This window comes from Mobula hypostoma, chromosome 18 (genome assembly GCF_963921235.1).
Source record: "Mobula hypostoma chromosome 18, sMobHyp1.1, whole genome shotgun sequence".
Lineage (NCBI taxonomy): Eukaryota > Metazoa > Chordata > Chondrichthyes > Myliobatiformes > Myliobatidae > Mobula > Mobula hypostoma.
Genome location: NC_086114.1, coordinates 54,940,936 through 54,961,124, shown reverse-complemented (window position 1 = coordinate 54,961,124; position 20,189 = coordinate 54,940,936). Strand labels below are relative to the sequence as shown.

Below are 20,189 nucleotides of genomic sequence, written 5' to 3'. Positions count from 1 at the left end.
CGGGCCGAGACCCTTACAAAGGGTCATCTGCTCAGGACGGATAGAGGGAAATCTTTTACTGTAGCAACGATTTGCTGGGGGAACTGAGCAACTGAGGAATTGGCGGTTTCATGTAGAAATCCTTCATCAGGACTGAGCATGGAGAGGTTGAAGGCTCACAGGGTGAGAGGTGAGGACTTGGGGAAATGCTCTGTTCTGTCTGCCGGGATTTGGGGAGAGAGCAGAAGAGGTGCAAGAGTGTATCCATCAACTAGCGGAAGGGAAACAATATAAATTAGCAAGGCGCCATCCTGTTTAATTAGAATTTGGTCAGTCAAGAGAATTCTTTAGGATAGAGGGTAGTGGGAATATGGAATATTCAAAAATTACAGAGGATAGAAAGTGAAATCTGAGGACATTAGGTCTCTGCTTGGTTGAGATTTCAAAGGGATGCAACTGAAGCATGCAAAAGGAATTGAGCAGTGGAACGGTTTTACAAGGCTGTTGCTTTGTTCCAAAATTTCCAAATGGTCCATTGTGCAATAACATGAGCCACGACCCTTTGCATTGGTCATTGATGTTTTTGAGTTATTGCTCTTCCTTACCAGAACTATAAAAAGTGTTTTTCCTGAGCTGGTTTCTAGTTATAATCCCAGGCACTGGGCAGACAAGCAGAAACGTCAGGAGTGCAATCATGGTGATTACAGTTCTTTGAAAAACTGTCAAGGTGTATGAGTGGGATATGATACGTGTTGAGTGGGTTCATTTCAAAGACAACTTAAACATCCTGCCTTATCACTTCACAGCTGCAATGTTATCTGGAGGAGCTGTTTGGAGACAGGTTTACTGCAATTTTTAAATCTTCAATATAGTATAAATATTCCACGCCTTCACCATTGATTTACTGAAATCATGTGACATGGCGTTTACAGGGTGCCCTGATCATTCATATGATGAAATTGACACTCTTGAGATTAACTCTTTACTGCTGACATTTCAGTGGATGAAGAGGTTGGGGTTGATAATGACGAGGTGTGAAAATGGTATGTTCAAACTCCTGCGCAATTTGATTTCAATCGTTATTGTGGAGGTGGGTAGTTTGAAAATAAGTTCAATAAGCAGAGATGGAAGTTGATGAAAGTAATGCTCATTCACCTTCTAGGATATCCAGAGCTCTGGCTAATCTCACACAAATTTACCAGGATTATATTTGACGATTTCTTTTTGCAGTGGTTTGGAGCACCTTATGGAATGTGTTGTTCATTTGTCTTCATGGTTTCTTGTGTCATACAACCAAGCATATCAAAATTCAAAGTAAGTTCATTATGAAAGTACATATATGGCACCATATACAACACTTGAGATTAATTTTCCTGTGGGCATACTCAATAAATTCATAATAGAATCACTGAAAGACCATTTTTAAAGACAATTCAAATACAAAAGAAACAAATAATTAATAAACAAACAAGCATGGGTTGTGGGAACAGTTCAGTGATGGGGCAAGTGAAGTTATCTCCTTTGGTTCAAGAACCTGATGGTTGAGGGGTAATGACTGTTTGCTGAACCTGGTGGTGTGAGTCCTGAGGCTCCTATACCACCTTCCTGAGGGCAGCAGTGAGAAGAGAGCATGTCCTGGGTGGTAGAGATCCCTAATGATGGATAATGCGACAGCATTTCATGTAGATGTGAGCATGTCCTGGGTGGTAGAGATCCCTAATGATGGATGATGCGACAGCATTTCATGTAGATGTCCTCAATGTTGGGGAGGGCTTTGCCTATGATAGACTGGACCAAATCCACTCCTTTTTGTAGGATTTTCTGTACATTGGTGCTTCCATGCCAGGCTGTGATGTAGCCAGTCAATATACTCTTCACCACACATCTGTAGAGGCCTGGTTGAAATCTGATGTTGATATACAACCCTGAGAAATAGGAAACCAATAAAATACAAAACCTTGTGAGTCTTTAATTACTGAAGCAATGATGTTTTTCAGGATTGCATCATTATCTGTATTATTGAGTGAGATGTTGCAGTTAACTCTCCACTGTATCTGTGCCTCTTATCATCTTATACACCTCTATCAAGTTGCCTCTCTTCCTCCTTTGCTCCAAAGAGAAAAGCCCAAGCTTTCTCATTCTTTCCTGGTAAGACATGCTCTCTAATCCAGGCAATGTCCTGGTAAATCTCCTCTGCACCTTCTAAAGCTTCCACATCCTTTCTATAATGAGGCAACCAAAACTGAATGAAGCCTAACAAGATTCCTGATATGTGAAACTGCCAAATCTGCTATCTGATCATTCAGAATTCCGGATATCTGAGCAGGTCTTAACTAGATAGCATTTGCCATCCTCCCTTCTAACTTGCTGTTCTTGCACGCCCTTCCTCCCTTCCAACTCACTGGCGCCCCAGTGTCCTCCTGTTCCCTTTTGACATACTGGTGTTCCATTTGCTGTGCTTCCATTCTGCTCACCAGGGTTTTGGGTTGTGCATTCTCTCTGTTGGCCAAGATCCCATTTTCCATGCTCCCTTCAAACATATTTAATTCACTGGGAAAATTTATTATAATACTGTGTAAAATGAAAATTAATTCAGGTCACATTTATTGTCATGTGCACAGGTATGGTGAGGTAGAGGTGCAATGGAAAACTTGCTCGCAAATAGCATTGCAGGCAGGTCGATTCCAACAACACTCAGAAAACAAATCGAACATATATTATACACGGCAGTGGGGAGGATAAAACTATGCAAAAGCAAGACACCGGTGCAAAAAAAAACAGGCATAGTTCCATGGTAGTGAAAAGGTGGTCAGTAATGCCCAGTTGCTGAGGTAGAGTGATTGTTGTACAGGTCAGTTCAAGAACCTGATGGTTGAAGGAAAGTAATTGCTCCTGAACCTGATGGTCTGGGACTTCAGGCTTCTATAGTTTCCACTGGGAAAAGGACATAACCTGCATGGTGATGATGGCTATCACCTTCTTGAGGCAGTGCTGCCTATAAATGGTGTAAGTGCTGGGGAGGTCTGTGCCTGTGGTAGACTGCGCTGCGTCCTCTTCTCTCTGCAGCCCCTTGTGTTACTTTGAGTTGGAATTGTGGCTCCAGGTTATGATGCAGCCGGTCAGGGTACTTTCAGCAGTGCGTCTGTAGAAGTTTGTTTTAATGTTTGATGTAACATTATATGGCAGTGTTCATATTGATTAATATCTAGTAGCCTAGAAAATTTGTTAAACGGGCCACAGCAATGTTCTTTGTGTGCTTAGATTATTAGAGTTTCATTGTAGTACCGCTGGTGACTTAGTCTGTAAATTGCAAACAAAATAGGTATCAGGGAACTGTGATCTTTGCACTCAACTTTGACTTATGTTGTGTTGTACTGAAGTAGATCATGCGTTCCATTTCTTACCCTAAAAATGCAGAGCAGGCCTAACCTGTATCTGAGCTCTGCTTGTTTATCACCTCTCCATATCCTTAGATGGATATATCTATAAATTTCTATTACGAATATTTGACTAGTTTCAGCAGAGTTTTGAGAAAGAATACTCCAGATACACCCCCTTTTCACACACCTGTTACACGCATGAAGATCCCATCCATACAGATCCCAAAACATTTTTGACTGGCCTGCCTTCTCCTTTCCGTCAACCCGGGGTTATCCAAACCCTTGGCCTTCTCTTAATTGTATCAGGTCCTATTCACTAATTGCCCTTGTGCTTTATGATCCTCATTGGTTCGTGTTATGTTAGAGGACTGTTTTCAGCGTCCTTATCTATTTTTACAAATCCTTCTATGATCTTTGCCTTCATATCCCTGCAGCTTTGTACCCCCTTGCAAACCTCTTACCTACCTGCCTTGCGCCCAATTGTTGAATTCTCTCCCTCTGTATCTCCTACCAATGCCTCTTCTTTTTTCTATAAGAATGGTCCTACTTCTGACTAGGTTTTTGGACACATGTTCGAATATCCAATGTGGCCCAGTGTCAAACTTATTTTGATAATGTTTCTGTGAAGTGTAGGACACCCACAGGTAACAAGCGTGTTCTGCTTTTACATTTAAAAGTTGGAAAATGCACAAGTCTCTTGCTACAATAACCATACCTCCACGGTATTGTAATGAATGGCATCAAAAGCTCAAAAGACTGATTGGACAGAACAGTTGCTAAAAGTGGAAAGAGAGTGGAAACTAGTTCTACCATCTGTAGGTATGGTAGTATCTAGTGTGTGTCTGGACATCAGACTTTTGAACTTACTTATACAGAAGCTTATCCATATGTAATGTGTCCGTAGTCAGACATTTGTAACCAGGTGACAGCCTGTACCTCGAAGTTTCTCATAGTTAAGATCCTATAAAAGTACTTATTGTTGGCATTGTATATTAGTAGGAAGATTTACTGAACTCTCTCTTTCCTCCAGTTCATACAGTTGCTTCTGATTTAATGTATGTTCTAAGAACATGTTTAAGCATACAGAAACAGAATAAACCGATGTTTGCACCTGCTTCATCATTCACTGAGATGCTGGCCAATCAGTCCTTTCACTCCACCCTTTCTAATCGTTTAACAACTTCGGGTGCGAAACATTTAGCACGGACTTGAATGCAGTTAACTGCTTAGTATCCAGTTTCCTGGGAAACTCATCACTCAGAGTAAAAAGCATTCCTAATTTTTTGCCTTAAGTGGACAGTTTCCCATCCTGAACTCTGCTGCCTGATTCTAGACTCCAGCAAGATGACTCTCTTCCCAACCTGGAGCCCACGGACCCCTTGCTTAATGGTATTGGTCCATGGCATAAACAAGGTTGGGAACCCCTAGCCTAGAACTACATGCACAAAATGCTAGAGGAACTTAGCAGGACAGACAGCACCTATGGAGGAAAATGAACAGTTAACATATTCAGCCAAGACCCTTTATCAGGACTGGATAGGAAGAGGGTAGAAGCCATAACAGAAGGGTAAAGGGGAGGGGAGGAGCAAGAGCTAGCAGGTGATAGATGAATCCAGGTTAGGGGGAAGGTAGGTGCATTTTGGAGGAAGGTGGGTTTAAAAGTGAATGATGTAAAGAGCTAGAAGGTGAAAAATGGAAGAAACAATCCTGTCAAACGCTGTCAGAATCCCATGTTTCAGTGTTATTTTTGACCTCTAGTTTAACACAAGCCTGTCTTTCCTCACAAGACAAACTCAGTGCAGGAATCATACAAATAACTCACACAATGCACCACCTGCAAAGTGAGAATATCTTTCGGGTCATAAGACCAAGCTGCACACACAGTCCCAGGTGTGTTTCTTTGCACCAAGGCTTCCTTGCACGTACTCCATACTTCCTGCACTGCATCATCTAATATCTTTCTTGCTGCCAGATCTGCATTTTAACTCCGCTTTGTGACCCACCACTCCTGGATCTCTTCGTACACCAAACTTTCGTATTTGCTCACTGTGGAAAAGAACATCTTCTACACTTCCAACCAACATGCCTAACCCTGCACTTTTCCACGTATTACTCCTCTCTCCTCTCCCATTTTCATTACCACCTAATTTCTCTTTGATGCTGAAAATGCTGCCACCATCACTAGAGAAACTGGGCAAAGTAATGTAAACAAAATCCACTGACCCAGGTAGTTTTCATTAAAGGATTCTAAAAGAAATGTCTACTGATATAGTGGATGCATTCATTGTAACCTTCCAAAGGTCCTTACAATCGGAAATACCAGAGGATCAGAAACCTGCCAATGTAAAACCCTTATTCAAAACGGAGAGAGACAAAATGTAGCTAAGCAGGCTGGTTAGCCCAATATCTGCAGTTGGTAAACATTTAGGATTAATTATGAAGAAAGTAGTAGCAACAATTTTGGAAAAACATAATTGATTCAGGCAGAGTGTTTGTAGCTTTATCATAGGAAGTCATGTCTGACAAAATTGATTTGAGTTCTTGAGGAATCCTAATCAGAGAAGAACCATGAGGTATTGGAGCAGAATTTGGCCATTCAGTTGTTGAGTCTAATGATCATGGATTATTATCTCTTTAAACCTGATTCTCCCTTCTTCTCCCTGTGACCCTTAATTCCATTACAATTCAAGAATCTGTCGATCTCCGCCTTAAGCACACTCAATGACTTGGCTTCCACAGCCCAATGTGGCAACAAGTTCCACAGATCCACCACCTTCTTGTTGAAAAAAATCCTCCTCATTTCAGCTGTAAAGGGACACACTTGGATCCTAGACTCTCGTACTGATATAAACATCTTTGTTCATCCTATCCCAGACTTTCAGTGTCAATCAGGCCTCCCACCACCCATCCTTCTGAACTGGATAGTACGGGTCCAGAGACGTCAAATCCTCCTTGGACATGAATCGTTTTATTTCTGGGACCATTCTTGTGAAGCTCCTCTGGACACTCTTCAGGACCAACACATTTTTTTCCCCAGATAAAAGCCCAAAATTGCTCACAATGTTCCGAATGCGGTCTAACTGATGCCCGATAAAGTCTCAGCATTACATCATAGCTTTTTTGTTCTAGTCTTCTTGAAATTAACCAGTAGGCCGTTTATATTTGGGCTTCAAGAAGGCCTCACAAAAGATTAACTCAGAAGATAAGAGCCAGAGGTTGAAGATAATATATTGTCACAGACAGAGATTGGCTGACGGGTAGAAGCAGTGATTGGGGATGAGACAGTTTCAGATTGCCAACCTGTATTCATTGTGGTACTACAGGAGTCAGCCTGCAACGACATCCATAACAGTGTATGGTAATGACTCAGATACAGTAGTTCAATGCTAAGGACTGCAGCATTTCAAGAAAGCAGCTCACTGTCACCTTCTCAATGGCAACTTGGGATGGGCAACTAGATGCTGACTTAGTCTGTGAAGCCCACATTATTTGAATCAATATTTTTTTTTAAAGAAGGAAGAAAGTAAAAGCTGCAGGGGACACGTAAATAGGTGGGAAGGCCTGTTACAAGAAGAGTACAGACAATTTAATGAGAGGCATTAGTAGATAAATTTGTTTGGCAAGTGGAGAAGAAAGTGGAGAAATTTAAAGCTGTTGATTTTGAAAGGAAGTACAAAGGAATAGACTATCATTTAAACAACTGAAGGGTTTAGGATCCGCTTGCGTAACACAGAAGGTTGGCACACATGCAGCAGATATTAGGAAAGATTAATGGAATTAGAACAAAACAGAATTTGGTCTAGATCCCAGCTTCTGAGATCTCTTCTGTCTTTCTAAGAATAATAGAATATTGGCCCTTACTTCAAGGGAATTGGAATACAAGAATTAAGTCTTACACAATGCATGAGCACAGGTGAGAACACGTCTAGAACAATGCAAACATTTTAGATCCCCCTAAGTAAGGAAATATGCTCAGTGTCCACTTTATTATGTTTACCTGTATATCTGCTTATTAATGCAAATATCTAATCAGCCAATCACGTGGCAGCAATTCCATGCATAAAAGCATGCAGATATAGTCGAGAAGTTCAGTTGTTGTTCAAATCAAGCATTAGATTGGGGAAGAAATGTGATCCAAGTGACTTTGACCGTGGACTGAATATTGGTGCCAGGTGGGGTGGTTTGAGTATCTCAAAAGCTGCTGGTCTGGGATTTTCATGCACAACAGTCTCTAGAAGTTCACAGAGTGGAGTGTAAAACAAAAAAAAAATCCACTGAGTGGCAATTCTGTGAGTGAAAGCTCCTTGTTAATAAGAGAAGTCAGAAGAGAATGGCCAGACTGGTTCAAGCTGACAGGAAGGCACAGCAACTCAAATAGCCATGCGTCACAAGTGTGCAGAGGGGCATCTCTGAACACACAACATGTTGAACCTTGAAGTGGATGGGCTCCAGCAGCTGGAGACCACACTGGGTTCCACTCCTGTGCCTAATAAGGTGACCACTGAGTGTATATTTTATTGGAGGTAGTTCAGAAAAGGTTCTCTTAGGGTACTGGTTTTCAAAAAGGGGAAGGACGCTCAGGCTGGTTATTTGATGATTAAAAACGGAGTCACCACTTCTGTTCCTTTGAGTAAATAACAGCTTGCCGATCAGAGAAAATTATTAGTGATGAGTCATTTTGTTAAGTGGATTACCTGAAGGAAGTGTGAATACCACTGAACCAGGATGGCCCCAGGTATGGAAGAATAAACCTATGGGAATAAAATATTAAACATGTTGGGACTCCACTCACTGGAGTTTAGAAGAATGAGAAATGATATTTTGAAGCTTATTAGCTTCATAGATTAGACATGTTGAGAGGATCTTTCTTCTTTTGAGAGAGTCTAGAACATGATTTATGCTCTGTAAGAGGGGTCATATTTAAGACTGGGATGGTGAACTTTTTTCATTCAGAAGGTTTAAGTCTTTGGAACTCCTTGCCTTAGCGAGCTGTGGGATAGGGACTTTGTGTACATTTAATACTGATGAAATTAGGTTTATAATCAATGAGAGAATCCAGGGTTAAAGGTAAAGGGTAGGAAAGTGGACTTATATCAACCATGATCCCACTGAAAGGCATAGCAAGCTGAAGGGGCTGCATAGCATGAACTATTTCCACTTAATGGCTGACAGGGAAATGTAACCTGATGTTTGACTTGAGTCATTAGGATGTTTAGAGGCCTTGTGCTTGTTTTCTGTGGAAGGGTGGATGTCTTGGAAGTCATTACCAAGATCCTCAAGAAAATAAACAACTGTATCTGAGTAATGGAATTCAGATTGCCCTGAGCTCTGGAACCAGGAAATGCAGGCCTGACATGCAGGAAGGGATAGTTAAAGAGTAACTAACAAACAGTTTCAATCGAACATGGTAATTAATATTTATGATGAACTACAAAAGCACTCTGCATGGAAATATTTGGGAGAGATTTGAATAGAGATTAGAGGGATTACTTAGAAGTTATTCATCTTTAGAAACTGCCAAATTGACTAATCTCTTATGACCCCTAGATTGTTTCCATCTAAGTTAACATCCAGCTTCTTTCTGTTATCTCCTATCACAGATTTACATGATGGTGTCACAATATTATCTGAAAACATTATCAATTCCATTCCTTCTCTAATAATACTGACATTTTGTTTAATAATTGAAAAAATACAGCTGAACAATTAAAATAAATATAAGAGCCAGTTCAATGCTTATTTATGAATTTTTTGCAAAAATCTTTCCATTGTGTATCCCCTTTCTCTCCAATTCCCTTACCCCTTCACTTTTTTCACCTTTCCCACCCCTTCTCTCAGCTGTTCCACACCTACCTCCAATCTTGCCCAACCCATTTGTTCACCAATACCTTTCCCCATCACCTTTTTCCTTCTTTATCTTCAGCACTTTATCCTCTCCTCACTCACCTTACACTCTCTCTCTCTCTCTCTCTCTCTCTCTCTCTCTCTCCTTGCTCTCTCATTCTGTCTTACTCTTGCTGAGTGCCTGTGATGCTGCTGTGAATGGGTTTTTCATTTCGTCTGTGCATGCATGTACTTATGCATATGATAGAATGCTGGACTTTGACCTTGACTCCCTCTGTCTCTCGCTTTCTTCCTTCGTTCTGATGATTGCCTTCCTCACCTTTGCACATCCTCCCACTCTTGTTCATCCTCGGCTCCATGCCTGTCTGCTACCTTTCCTTTGGCCAGGAGTGGACAGGTTTAAGAGGCTCTCTTTTGCTTTTAGTGACCAGGTGACATTAATGCATAGACAAACTTAAATAGTGATGTATCTGCAACTACTATGATTATAAGTGAAATATTAGATGAATTGGCACCACAGGGTTGCTGTGCATTTGTGAGATTTGTGTCAACTCCAGCATTCTTTGGAGCTGGGACATTAATTAGATTTCCTTGTGCTGGAACAGCTAAGCTACCCTGATTAGGAAAAGGCTTAGGATTGTTGATGGCAGCAGCAGATAACAGAAAAGAATGCACAAAAGAAGGTGAAAGACCAGTAATGGTAAAATTGTTGTGTACTAATACGAATTGCTGCAAATATCATCTTTCCAATTTTCTGACTTATGTTTTTATTATTTCTTCTCAGAGCGTACGCGATCCATCTGGAGCATCCATTGCCCTTTTCACTGCCAAGTTACATCAACCCAACAAAACTCTGCAGCACGTGGTCTTGCAAGCCTTGTTCTACCTGCTTGATCAAGCTATTGAAAGGTAGGCATGCTGTCTGTGTTCTTTACAGATCTGATTGCTTAAAGCCATGGGAGCGGAGGGGGAGCATTTTATTAAAGTCTTCTAATTCAGAAGGTTAATGGTATTTATACAATTTAATTTCTTAAATGCAATAAAATTGCATCAGATTAAAAAGACTAATAGAAATCTTCTTCATGTGCCTTGTGCGTTACACGCTTGGGCGATCATGGCTTTCCACATCGACAATCCCATGCAGCGTCAATGATATCTCTCACACTTAGATCTGTGAGTTATTTCAGTGTCCATGTATTTTCTTCTTTGCCTTCTTCCGCGTTTCCCAGGCATACGGCCTTGTAATGTAAGGCATTCTATTTCTCCCTTTCTGATGATATGACCCAGGAATTTAAGTTTCCTCTCATTTAATGTTCTCATTAACTATCTTTTCATATGGGCACGAAGGAGTACTGTCTCATTAGTTACCCTATCTCTATATGATATTTTCAGCAAATATGATATTTTCAGCATGGGAGATTTTAACGCCAAAGTTGGACAGGAAAGGGTTGATGACTTCATAGGACCCTTTGGATTAGGGGAGGAAAAATGAAAATGGAGAAAGGTTTACTGATTGGTGTGTCAGAAACAACCAAGTGATCACCAATACTTGGTATAAAAACCATCCACGTAGATTGTGTACTTGGATTAGCCCTGGAGATAGAACAAGGAATCAAATAGATTTCATTACCATCAATGAATGCTTTAGAAATAATATCACAAAGTCTACCCAGGAGCAGACTGTGGTTCAGATCACCATCCAGTAATAGCTACCATTAAAACAAAATTAAAGAAACTGAAAAATGAGAGAGAAGTATATGTTGGGAGAACTTAAAAAATGTATCATACTTAAGCAACAATTCAAGACAGCTGTAGAAGAACACTTCAACAAAAACGTAACAACACCTATTTGGGACAGATTTAAATATGCTATACAGCATCAGCAGAGGAGATAATCCCAGTACAAGAAATCCAACACACCAGCAAGGGGTGGATAACCCAAGAAATTCTAGATCTGATGGAACAAAGAAGGTTAGTGAAGAATAATGAAGTGCAATATAGAGAGCTAGTCAGACAGACCAGACGATTGTACAATATTGCAGAGGAAGAATGGCTGAATCAAAAATGCAGTGAAGTAGAAGGCCATATTAACAACAGCAAAGAAATGCTCCAGAAAATTAAGGAAATTACTGGAATTAAGAAAACCTCCTCTACAGGATGCATAAGATCAGCAGACGGATCCATACTAACAGATCCAGATAAAGTATGTGAGAGGTGAATTCAGTATATAGAGCAGCCGTTTGAGGATAATAGAGGGGAACCCCCAGATATTAAACACTCTAATTCTGGCCCACCTATTACTAAAGAAGAAATAACTAAAACAATGAAAAGCATGAAACTTGGTAAACCCACTGGACCTGATGAAGTTTCACTGGAAATGATACAAGCCCTAGAAGATCTTGGCATAGATATTCTTTTTGAACTGTTTACTGGCATACGTGAGTCTGGTGTATTGTCTGACGATCTCTTGAAATCAGTATTTATAACTCTGCCAAAAATTCCTGGAACTATTGACTGTGAAAATTATAGAACAATCAGTCTTATGAGTCACATAATAAAGATTTTGTTGAGAGTTGTTCAGAGTCGAATTTAAAACAAGTTAAGGCCAGAAACTTCTAAACTGCAATATAGATTTATTGAGGATAGAGGAACTAGGAACACAATTTTCATACTACTTATGCTTTCAGAAAGGGCAATTGAATATCAAAATGATGTCTTTATGTTTTATTGATTTCACTAAAGCATTCGACAAAGTGCAACGTGAAAAATTATTTCAAATTCTTGCTAAACTAAATATTGACAGAAGGGACCAATAACTGCTTCAAAATTTATACTGGAATTAAACAGCGGCGGTAAAAATTGATGATAATATAAGCAGTTGGAGTAAAATTCAAAGAGGAGTTAGACAGGGATGTGTGGCCTCACCAGAATTATTTAATATCTATAGTGAAATGAATCTCAGTGAAATAGAAGACCTAGATGGGATAAAAATTGGAGGTGTTAACATCAACAATATAAGATATGCAGATGATACCACTCTAATAGCAAGTGCTGCAGAAGATCTACAAATCCTTCTAGACAAGATAGTACAAACAAGTGCAGATTTTGGTCTAACCATCAACTGTAAAAAAAAACAAATGTATGGTAACATCAAAACAGCACAATACTCCTAACTGCCAATTGTACATCAGTAACCAAGAGATTGAACAAAAGACCAGCTTTAATTACCTTGGCAGCTTTATATCACAAGATGCTAGAAGTAAAGTAGAAATAAAAAGAAGAATTGCCATTGCCAAAACCAACTTCCAAAAAATGAAAAACCCATTTTACCAACAGACACATTTCTATGACAACAAGGCTTAGGCTACTAAACTGTTACATCTGGTCAATCTTTCTGTATGCTTCCGAAACATGGACTATAACACCAGAACTCCAAAGAAACTTAGAAGCAACAGAAATGTAGTACTAAAATAAACTTGTTTGTGTCAAGTGTTTTTAGTTGCAAACTGGCTAGACCGAAATAAAGAGATTTTATATTTGTTAATTTTATTCTTTCAGATTTGTTTTGTCAGGGATTCTTTTGAACCCAGGAGAAATTACTGAGGATGTTTTAAAGGCATAAGAGAATGGAATTATGTTAAGGTAAAAGATTGTCAGAACTCCTGTAGTGCAGCAATTGGAGCCACTACATCAGAATTCCAGTAACCTGGTTCAATCCTGATCTTATGTGGTGGCTATCTAGAGTTTATGTGTCTTAGACTGTATAGATTCTCTCCAGGTGCTCTAGTTCCCTTCCACACCCTAAAGACATGAGATGGAACTTAATTGGTCACTATAAATTGCCCCTAGTGTGTATGTGCATGGTGGAATCTGAAGAGAAGTTGATGGGAATATGGGGACAATGAAACAAAGCTAGTGCAAGGTTAGCATAAATGAGTGCTTGATGGTCAGCACACTTATTGGGCTGAAATGCCTTGTTTCCATGCTGTAGTACTTCATTATTGCTGAACCAACCTTTAGGCAAGGACAAAGGGGAAGCGGGAGGGAACATCAACTCAGACCATGAGAGGCCTGCGTCGGGCATTTTCATGCCTTACAAGGCGCAGATTGGAAGTCTGTGTGGGGCGCTACTCCTCGCACAGACTAGAGCAATGTGTGGTTAAGTGCCTTGGTCAAGGGCACAAACACGCCGCCACAGCTGAGGCTCGAACTAGCGACCTCGAGATAACTAGATGAACGCCTTAACCACTTGGCCACGTGCCCAACACAAACTGTTTAGGCAAGGACAAAATGTTTAGATTTAATGTAAAGTTTAAGCTATAAATCTTACATCGAGATTTAATAAAAGGTTGAAGATAGAGAGTCATGTTGGCAGGTAGTGTAGACTAATTTGAAAGGAGATTAAAATAAGAGATCAAAGGGTGGATTACCATGATGAATATCTATTCAGCTGAGTGATATGGATTCCTTAAACAGTTTCATGGCCTTTTTTCAATGTCTCTTGACCAGCATTGTCCAGTGGTAAAAGCAGGGAACACAACATTAGATTCATTTGTAGGAGTCTGCACAGATCCAAAGTTTAAACCTGATCTGACCCCAAGGAGTTTTATTTTTTATTGATTATCCTTCTTAATTTTCACTTCCTTCAGCAAGATTCTGCAACCAAACACATAATTTCCTCACCTCCCCTTTCAGCACTTCAAATAAAACATTCCTCTTGCAAATCCCCTTTGTACTCTTACATTCCCACCAGCTATCCCCCATCCCATGGCACTTTCTCATAAAACTTCAGGAGATGTCACATCTGTCCCTTTCCACCATCCAAGGATTGAACAGTCCCTTCAGGCAAAGCAGTCGTTCAGTGTGTTAGCTCTGTGACTGGTAAAACCAAATCCAGTCTGGTTACTGCTTAGAGCAGTGTTCAGTCTGCAAGGCCAACGCTGATCTTCCATTACCTGCTACTTCAGTTCTCCACCCCATCCCTCCCTAGCTGCCTGTGGGTTGCTATACAGTTATATTAGCTCCAGTTTCCTCCCACAATCCAAAGACATAATTTGTCCTGTGATTAGGCTTGGGTTAAATCAGGAGATTGCTAAGCAGCGCGGTGTGGCTCAAAGGGGTGGATGGGCCTATTCTGCTGTATCTCTATAAATAAATAAACAGAGAGAAAGGCAAACACACCCACCCACCTACCCAATGCAAGTTTGAGGAGCTACACATTATCTTCCAACTTTTGGAGCCTTTCAGACTTAAAATGTTAGATTCTACATCTTCGGCTGATTTGTTCTTTCTGTCTTTATCAGAACTAGTCATGTCATCTATGATATTGGGTCAGTTTTTCTCTCTCCATTAGTGTGACGACCTACTTAACATGTGTGCAGCTTTGTAGTTCTCAACTTTTTAACCCTCTTTTGTTAATGCACCCAATAACCCATTGACTGGAAGACCTTTGGATCTTATCCCAATAGCAACCCTGGCCTTAGCTTACTACAGGTATTTCCTTGGTTCTATCCACACCAGCACTAACTCTTCTCTGCAACTTAAAACCATTTTGTTTTTCTTTTATCCCTGTTTCACCTCAAACGTTTCCTGTTTCTCTCTCCACAAATGCTGCCTGGCCTACTGAGTGTTTCCTGCATGTTCTGTCTTTATTTGACATTTCCTGATCTGTACTTTTTTTATTTTTGTATATTTATTTTGATACCAGATGCATGTAGTTGGGTTCCATAAACAAACAGCAATGCAGAACCAATATGGAACTTATTTCACATCATCCCAGTTTATTTCAGAACTCGTGCTAAATAATTTTGTACTTTTAGGAAAAATAAGCTCTAATTATTGCCAAGTAACTGACTTCTTTATTAAATTACCTTCAGTCATTTATTCTGAGCCAGATCAGAATATTGTGGCAGTAACCAGTAAAAAGATGCTTGGTAATTTCTGGAGCAAAATTAATGAAGAGCCATTGTTTCTGAACTCTCCAAAATAGCTGGGCAAGATTCTGATAGAAACACATTTAAGACAGAATTTTGTAGTTGTATTGGTCAGGAAGGAGTAGATAGATAGACATACTTTATTGATCCCGAGGGAAATTGGGTTTCGTTACAGTTGCACCAACCAAGAATAGAGTATAGATTATAGCAATAGAAAACGATAAATAATTAAATAATAACATGTAAATTATGCCAGATGGAAATAAGTCCAGAACCAGCCTATCGGCTCAGGGTGTCTGACCCTCCAAGGGAGGAGTTGTAAAGTTTGATGGCCACAGGCAGGAATGACTTCCTATGACGCTCAGTGTTGCATCTTGGTGGAATGAGTCTTTGGCTGAATGTACTCCTGTGCCCAACCAGTACATTATGTAATTATGGAGCTGTGAATTATTGCACGGATTGATTTGTTTTTGAAAGTGATTAGATGGAGAAAGTCACCATTTCTAATTCGTAAGATAATCTATTGACCAAAGTTAGAAATCCAAAGCTTCAAAGTTTCATTAGCCAAAGCTTCGGTCCAAACATATAATTTTGCTTCCTTTGCTTTTCTCATTTGTATACTTTTTGTTTTGCGAGCAATAACTCAGATTTATTCTCCTTCCTCCAATTTAAAAAGTGACTTTATCTTTGGATAGTTTCTACAATGCAATGAAATATTTACAGCAAAATTCACAAACAAGGTTAAAATATACAGTTACAATATTAGCATTAAATGATTTTAAAATAGTTTTAAATTTGTTGCAATTTATTCCGACGGCACGGTTTTGGGAACAGTTTACAGTGTTTGCATAGATGTGTGAATGAGATTATGTCAATGCCTAGGAATATTACAGTCATGTTCAAAATTAATTTGCAACATTTTTGAAAAGAACGTATGCAATCTAAGATTATTGAATTTTAGTGAGACTATAATTTTTATTTTTAAAAATTGAAATCTTAAGTGGTAGCTGTCTTGAACGTGTCATTTCCAGACAAGTTTGATTAGATTTTCTATCATCTGATTCAGGAAACTGCATTAGAGCTATAATCAATTTGTTTTAATCAACTCTTGCCATCCATGTCACTTATCTGAGTAATTCCTTCCTATCTAAGCATCACATTTAAAAAAACAACAAACTTAAAGCACATGCAAAACATTTCATAAGCTATTTTGTTCCCAGTAATTCCTGGAATGTTCATTGTTCCAACTGTTCTAATTTTAGTGGGACTTTTGTTTTCTCAGTTTTGAAACTCAGAGAAATGGGCTGGTGTTCATTTACGATATGGCTGGCTCGGCGTACACTAATTTTGAATACGACCTTAGCAAAAAAATTCTTCACCTTTTGAAGGTAAGTCACCAGCTGTCATTGGCCAACATATTCTGTCTGGTAGGGGAAGGGGTGTGAGCAGAGATGTGGGATATGAATGAGATGTGGCCAAGGTCATTGTAAACAATGGTCAAGGGAAAACCACCATTAAGGAAGATATTTCAGAGATACCTCTACTGAAACTTTCATCATCAGAGCAAGTATGCAGAGGGAATGGAACAGTCTTTGTTCCATGAGACAGAATGAAACAAAGAGCGGTTGAAATAGCTGTGGAAGTCAATAGGTTTGTAATGGATGTTAGTAACTAGCCTATCTTTTGAGATGAAGATAAAGAGATTCTAGAAAGGAATGGAAGATCTCTGACTCTTCACTTTTCACTATCTTCCCTTTCCACCATATAGAAACCAAACAATCTTTCCAGGTGAAGCAGCGATTCACTTGTCCTTCCAATCTAGTTACTACATCAGGCATTCACAGTGTAGTCTCCTCCACACTGGTGAAATTGAACTCAGATTGGGTGATCACTTTCTCAGTCCACAGGGGTAGCCACAAGCTTCCCATTGCTGATCTCTAAGTCTCCATCTCATTCCTGCTCTGACCTATTGGTCTGTGGCCTTCTGCACTGTTAAAATGAGGCCCATTGCAAGCTTGAAGAACAGTACCTCATCATCCATCTGGGTACATTGCAGCCTCTGGACTTAATATTGAAGGCTACAACTTTAGGTAACTTTGTTTCTGCCTGCATCAGTTGTCCATCTTTGATTGTGGCCAAGCTTGTCTGTTTCTTTCCGCTTTGGGAGTTGATGTGCCTGGCTTGCCCTCCTGTTCTGCATTTTGAAACTCCCCCACTGTTTTGTCTACGTTCTCTATCTAAAACTGCTCCCATTTACTCACTGATGAGGCAACCTTGTTTATAGCTGATCCCCATGGTCCACCCAAGTTTTACCCCATCAGAGACCCCCCCCCCGCCCGTCATCTTCCCAGTTCTGACAAAGCATCTTCAACATGAAACGTTCATTCTGTTTCTCTTCCCGAAGATGTGGCTTGACCTGCTGAGTACATTGAATAGCTAACCTGCTTTGTTGTTGAGGTTGTCTTTATTTTAAATGAAATAATATTTCATTCATAAGACTCAAACAGGAGAAAATCTGTAGATTCTGGAAATCCTAGCAACACACACAAAATACTGGAAGAGATCAGCAGGCCAGGCAGCATCTTTGGAAAAGAGTTACCAGTTGACGTTTTGGACCGAGATCCTTCATTAGGACTGGAAGGGAAGAGGAGAAGTGAGAGTAAGAAGGTGGGAGGAGGTGAGGAAGAAGTACAAGGCGGTAGGTTATAGGTGAAACCAGGAGAGGGTGAGGGGTGAAGTAAAGAACTGAGAAGTTGATTGGTTGAAGAGATAAATGACTGGAGAAGGGGGAATCTGATAGGAGAGGGTAGAAGACCATGGAAGAAAGGGAAAGGGGAGGGGGACCAGAGGTTGATGATGGGCAGGTAAGGAGATAGGTGAGAGATGAAAACAGGAATGGTGAAATGGGGGGGGGGCAATTAACGGAAATTTGAGAAGTCAATGTTCTTGCCATCAGGTTGGAGGCTACCTAGATGGAATGTAAGGTGTTGCTCCTCCAACCTGAGTGTGGCCTCATTGTGGCAGTAGAGGAGGCAATGGACTGATATGTCCACTAAAATATTTTCCGCGGCAGCCTTCGTTATAGTTCTCAAATTGAGTCATTTTGTGTCAGACCTCATGTTTGAATCTTGATTTCATCACAGGGTAAAATAAGTGAGAAAAAAGCAAGGTACCTCTGACTGAGTGAAGCAGAAGTGTTTGCTTTGGTATATTTCCCAGACTCAGCTATCAACTTTTCACAATCTGCTGGTGAAATTAAAGTGCAGATGAATTTGCATTTAGGCCAAATACAGTGTGAAATTAATATTTAGGTGAAGGGTTCATATAATGAAGGTGTTGAATCTTGATGGTTGGTGATGGTGGCCATTCTCTTTCCTCCTCCTCCTCCTCCTCCCATTTGCAACACCATACACTTCAATCTGTTCTTGCTTTTCCCTTGTACTATCTCAGTGCCCTGCTGATGAAATGATCTGTATGGATGGTATGCAAAACCTGTTTCTTGGTACGTGTGACAGCAATGACATTAAAGATTCAAGTTTCAAGACTGTTTAATGTAATTTCCAGTACACAAGTGAAAAGGAGATGAAAATAATTGTTACTCCAGATCCGATGCAGAAAACAAAGAAACTAGTAAGATAAAGAGCACAATAATAAAAAAAATGCAGTAAGTCCTGTAAGATAGCTTAGCATTGATTGTATATCCATTAAGTGATGCTAAGCACAGTAGTGTCTGTACATAGGGTGACTCTGGCAGGAAATGATAAAGTGGTGGTGGTGGGGTGGATTAGTGGGTGGAGGTGTTGATCAGCCTTGCTGCTTGGGGAATGTAACCAATACTAAAAAGCTATCCACCATTCGTCCATCTACAGCAGTGAGGAGTGACGACCTGTTTGGTGTGTTGCTGCCAAAAGTTCATGTTGCAGATGAGTGGGAGCACAGTTTCACAACCTGCTTATTTCATCCAGAGATCAATATCAGCATCTCTGTTGAACAATGCTGTTCGTCAGCTACTGTTTGAAATTTAGTTTGGGTGGACATTTGTCACTGAAGTGAAATTTGACTACAACCCATTAATGAATGTTCTTTTTCTTTACCCTTTTGCTGTACTCTATTTGATCCCTTCCTTTTGTTTCCTGTCTGGTTTTGTTTCTGGCAACGCAGTGATGCTCCAGCATTAGCTCTGTATTTGTTCTGTGTGCAGCTGATCTCCTCGACTAATCTCTTCCTGTCAGGGTAAACTCCTTCAGAAGTAAAATAAAATCTTCATAAAGCACAGTATTTTATCTTGGAAGAGCATCCTTTTGGGTCAGTCAATCTACTTCAGATGATCAGTCATTAATTATTTGATTTATAACACAAACTTTCTACTTTCAGGGAGCCTTTCCCGCTCGATTGAAAAAAGTATTCATTGTTGGGGCACCTGTCTGGTTTCGATTCCCATATTCCGTTCTAAGCTTAATTCTTAAAGAAAAGCTTCGGGAAAGAGTGAGTACTGTACAAACTTTGTGAAACTCCTATCATCTGCTTTGTTAGCTGTAATTTTCAGCTTTCTCCTGGTGTCTTCCAATGATCAGTGCAGATACATAAATATTGTAAATGTATCCTAGATTAATGACAGATCTTCCTGTGTTACCTTAAAGACCAGATTTACCAAGAATGTACTAAGCTGTCTGCTACACTTACCTACATAACTTAAAAATGTTTGCTTGTTCCACACTGGGATGCAGTTCATTACAGAAGGCTGAAGGTTAAAGCCAATTATTGCTCTGCACATATTATGGTTCAAGACTACTATGACTTGTTAGGACAATGTTTCTCTGTGTCATGATCTGTTATTTACCACATCTGAACTGTGCCAGGAGTCTACAGAACTGTAGCCAACACAACTTTTGAAATGCCTCTGGACATGGTGGGAGTTACTGTGGCTGCAGCTCGACAGTATTTTGTCATAATATATATTCGGAACAGAATAGGAATAATGCGCACCTCATCATCTTTTTGATAAGTCTGCAGGAAAACATCTTGTAAATAGTTGCCGTCTTCAGTAGTCCCT

General features: G+C 40.0%; 1 protein-coding gene across 1 annotated transcript in view; it reads left to right on the top strand.

Moving 5' to 3' along the window:
- The window catches only part of ptpn9a (protein tyrosine phosphatase non-receptor type 9a), a 244,239-nt gene that overhangs the window by 161,157 nt on the left and 62,893 nt on the right, over nucleotides 1-20,189 (top strand). Inside the window, exons 4-6 of the mRNA XM_063070911.1 lie at nucleotides 9,988-10,112; nucleotides 16,419-16,524; nucleotides 19,511-19,621. Of these exons, the coding sequence (XP_062926981.1) occupies nucleotides 9,988-10,112; nucleotides 16,419-16,524; nucleotides 19,511-19,621 (342 nt within the window). The remainder of the gene's footprint in view (nucleotides 1-9,987; nucleotides 10,113-16,418; nucleotides 16,525-19,510; nucleotides 19,622-20,189) is intronic.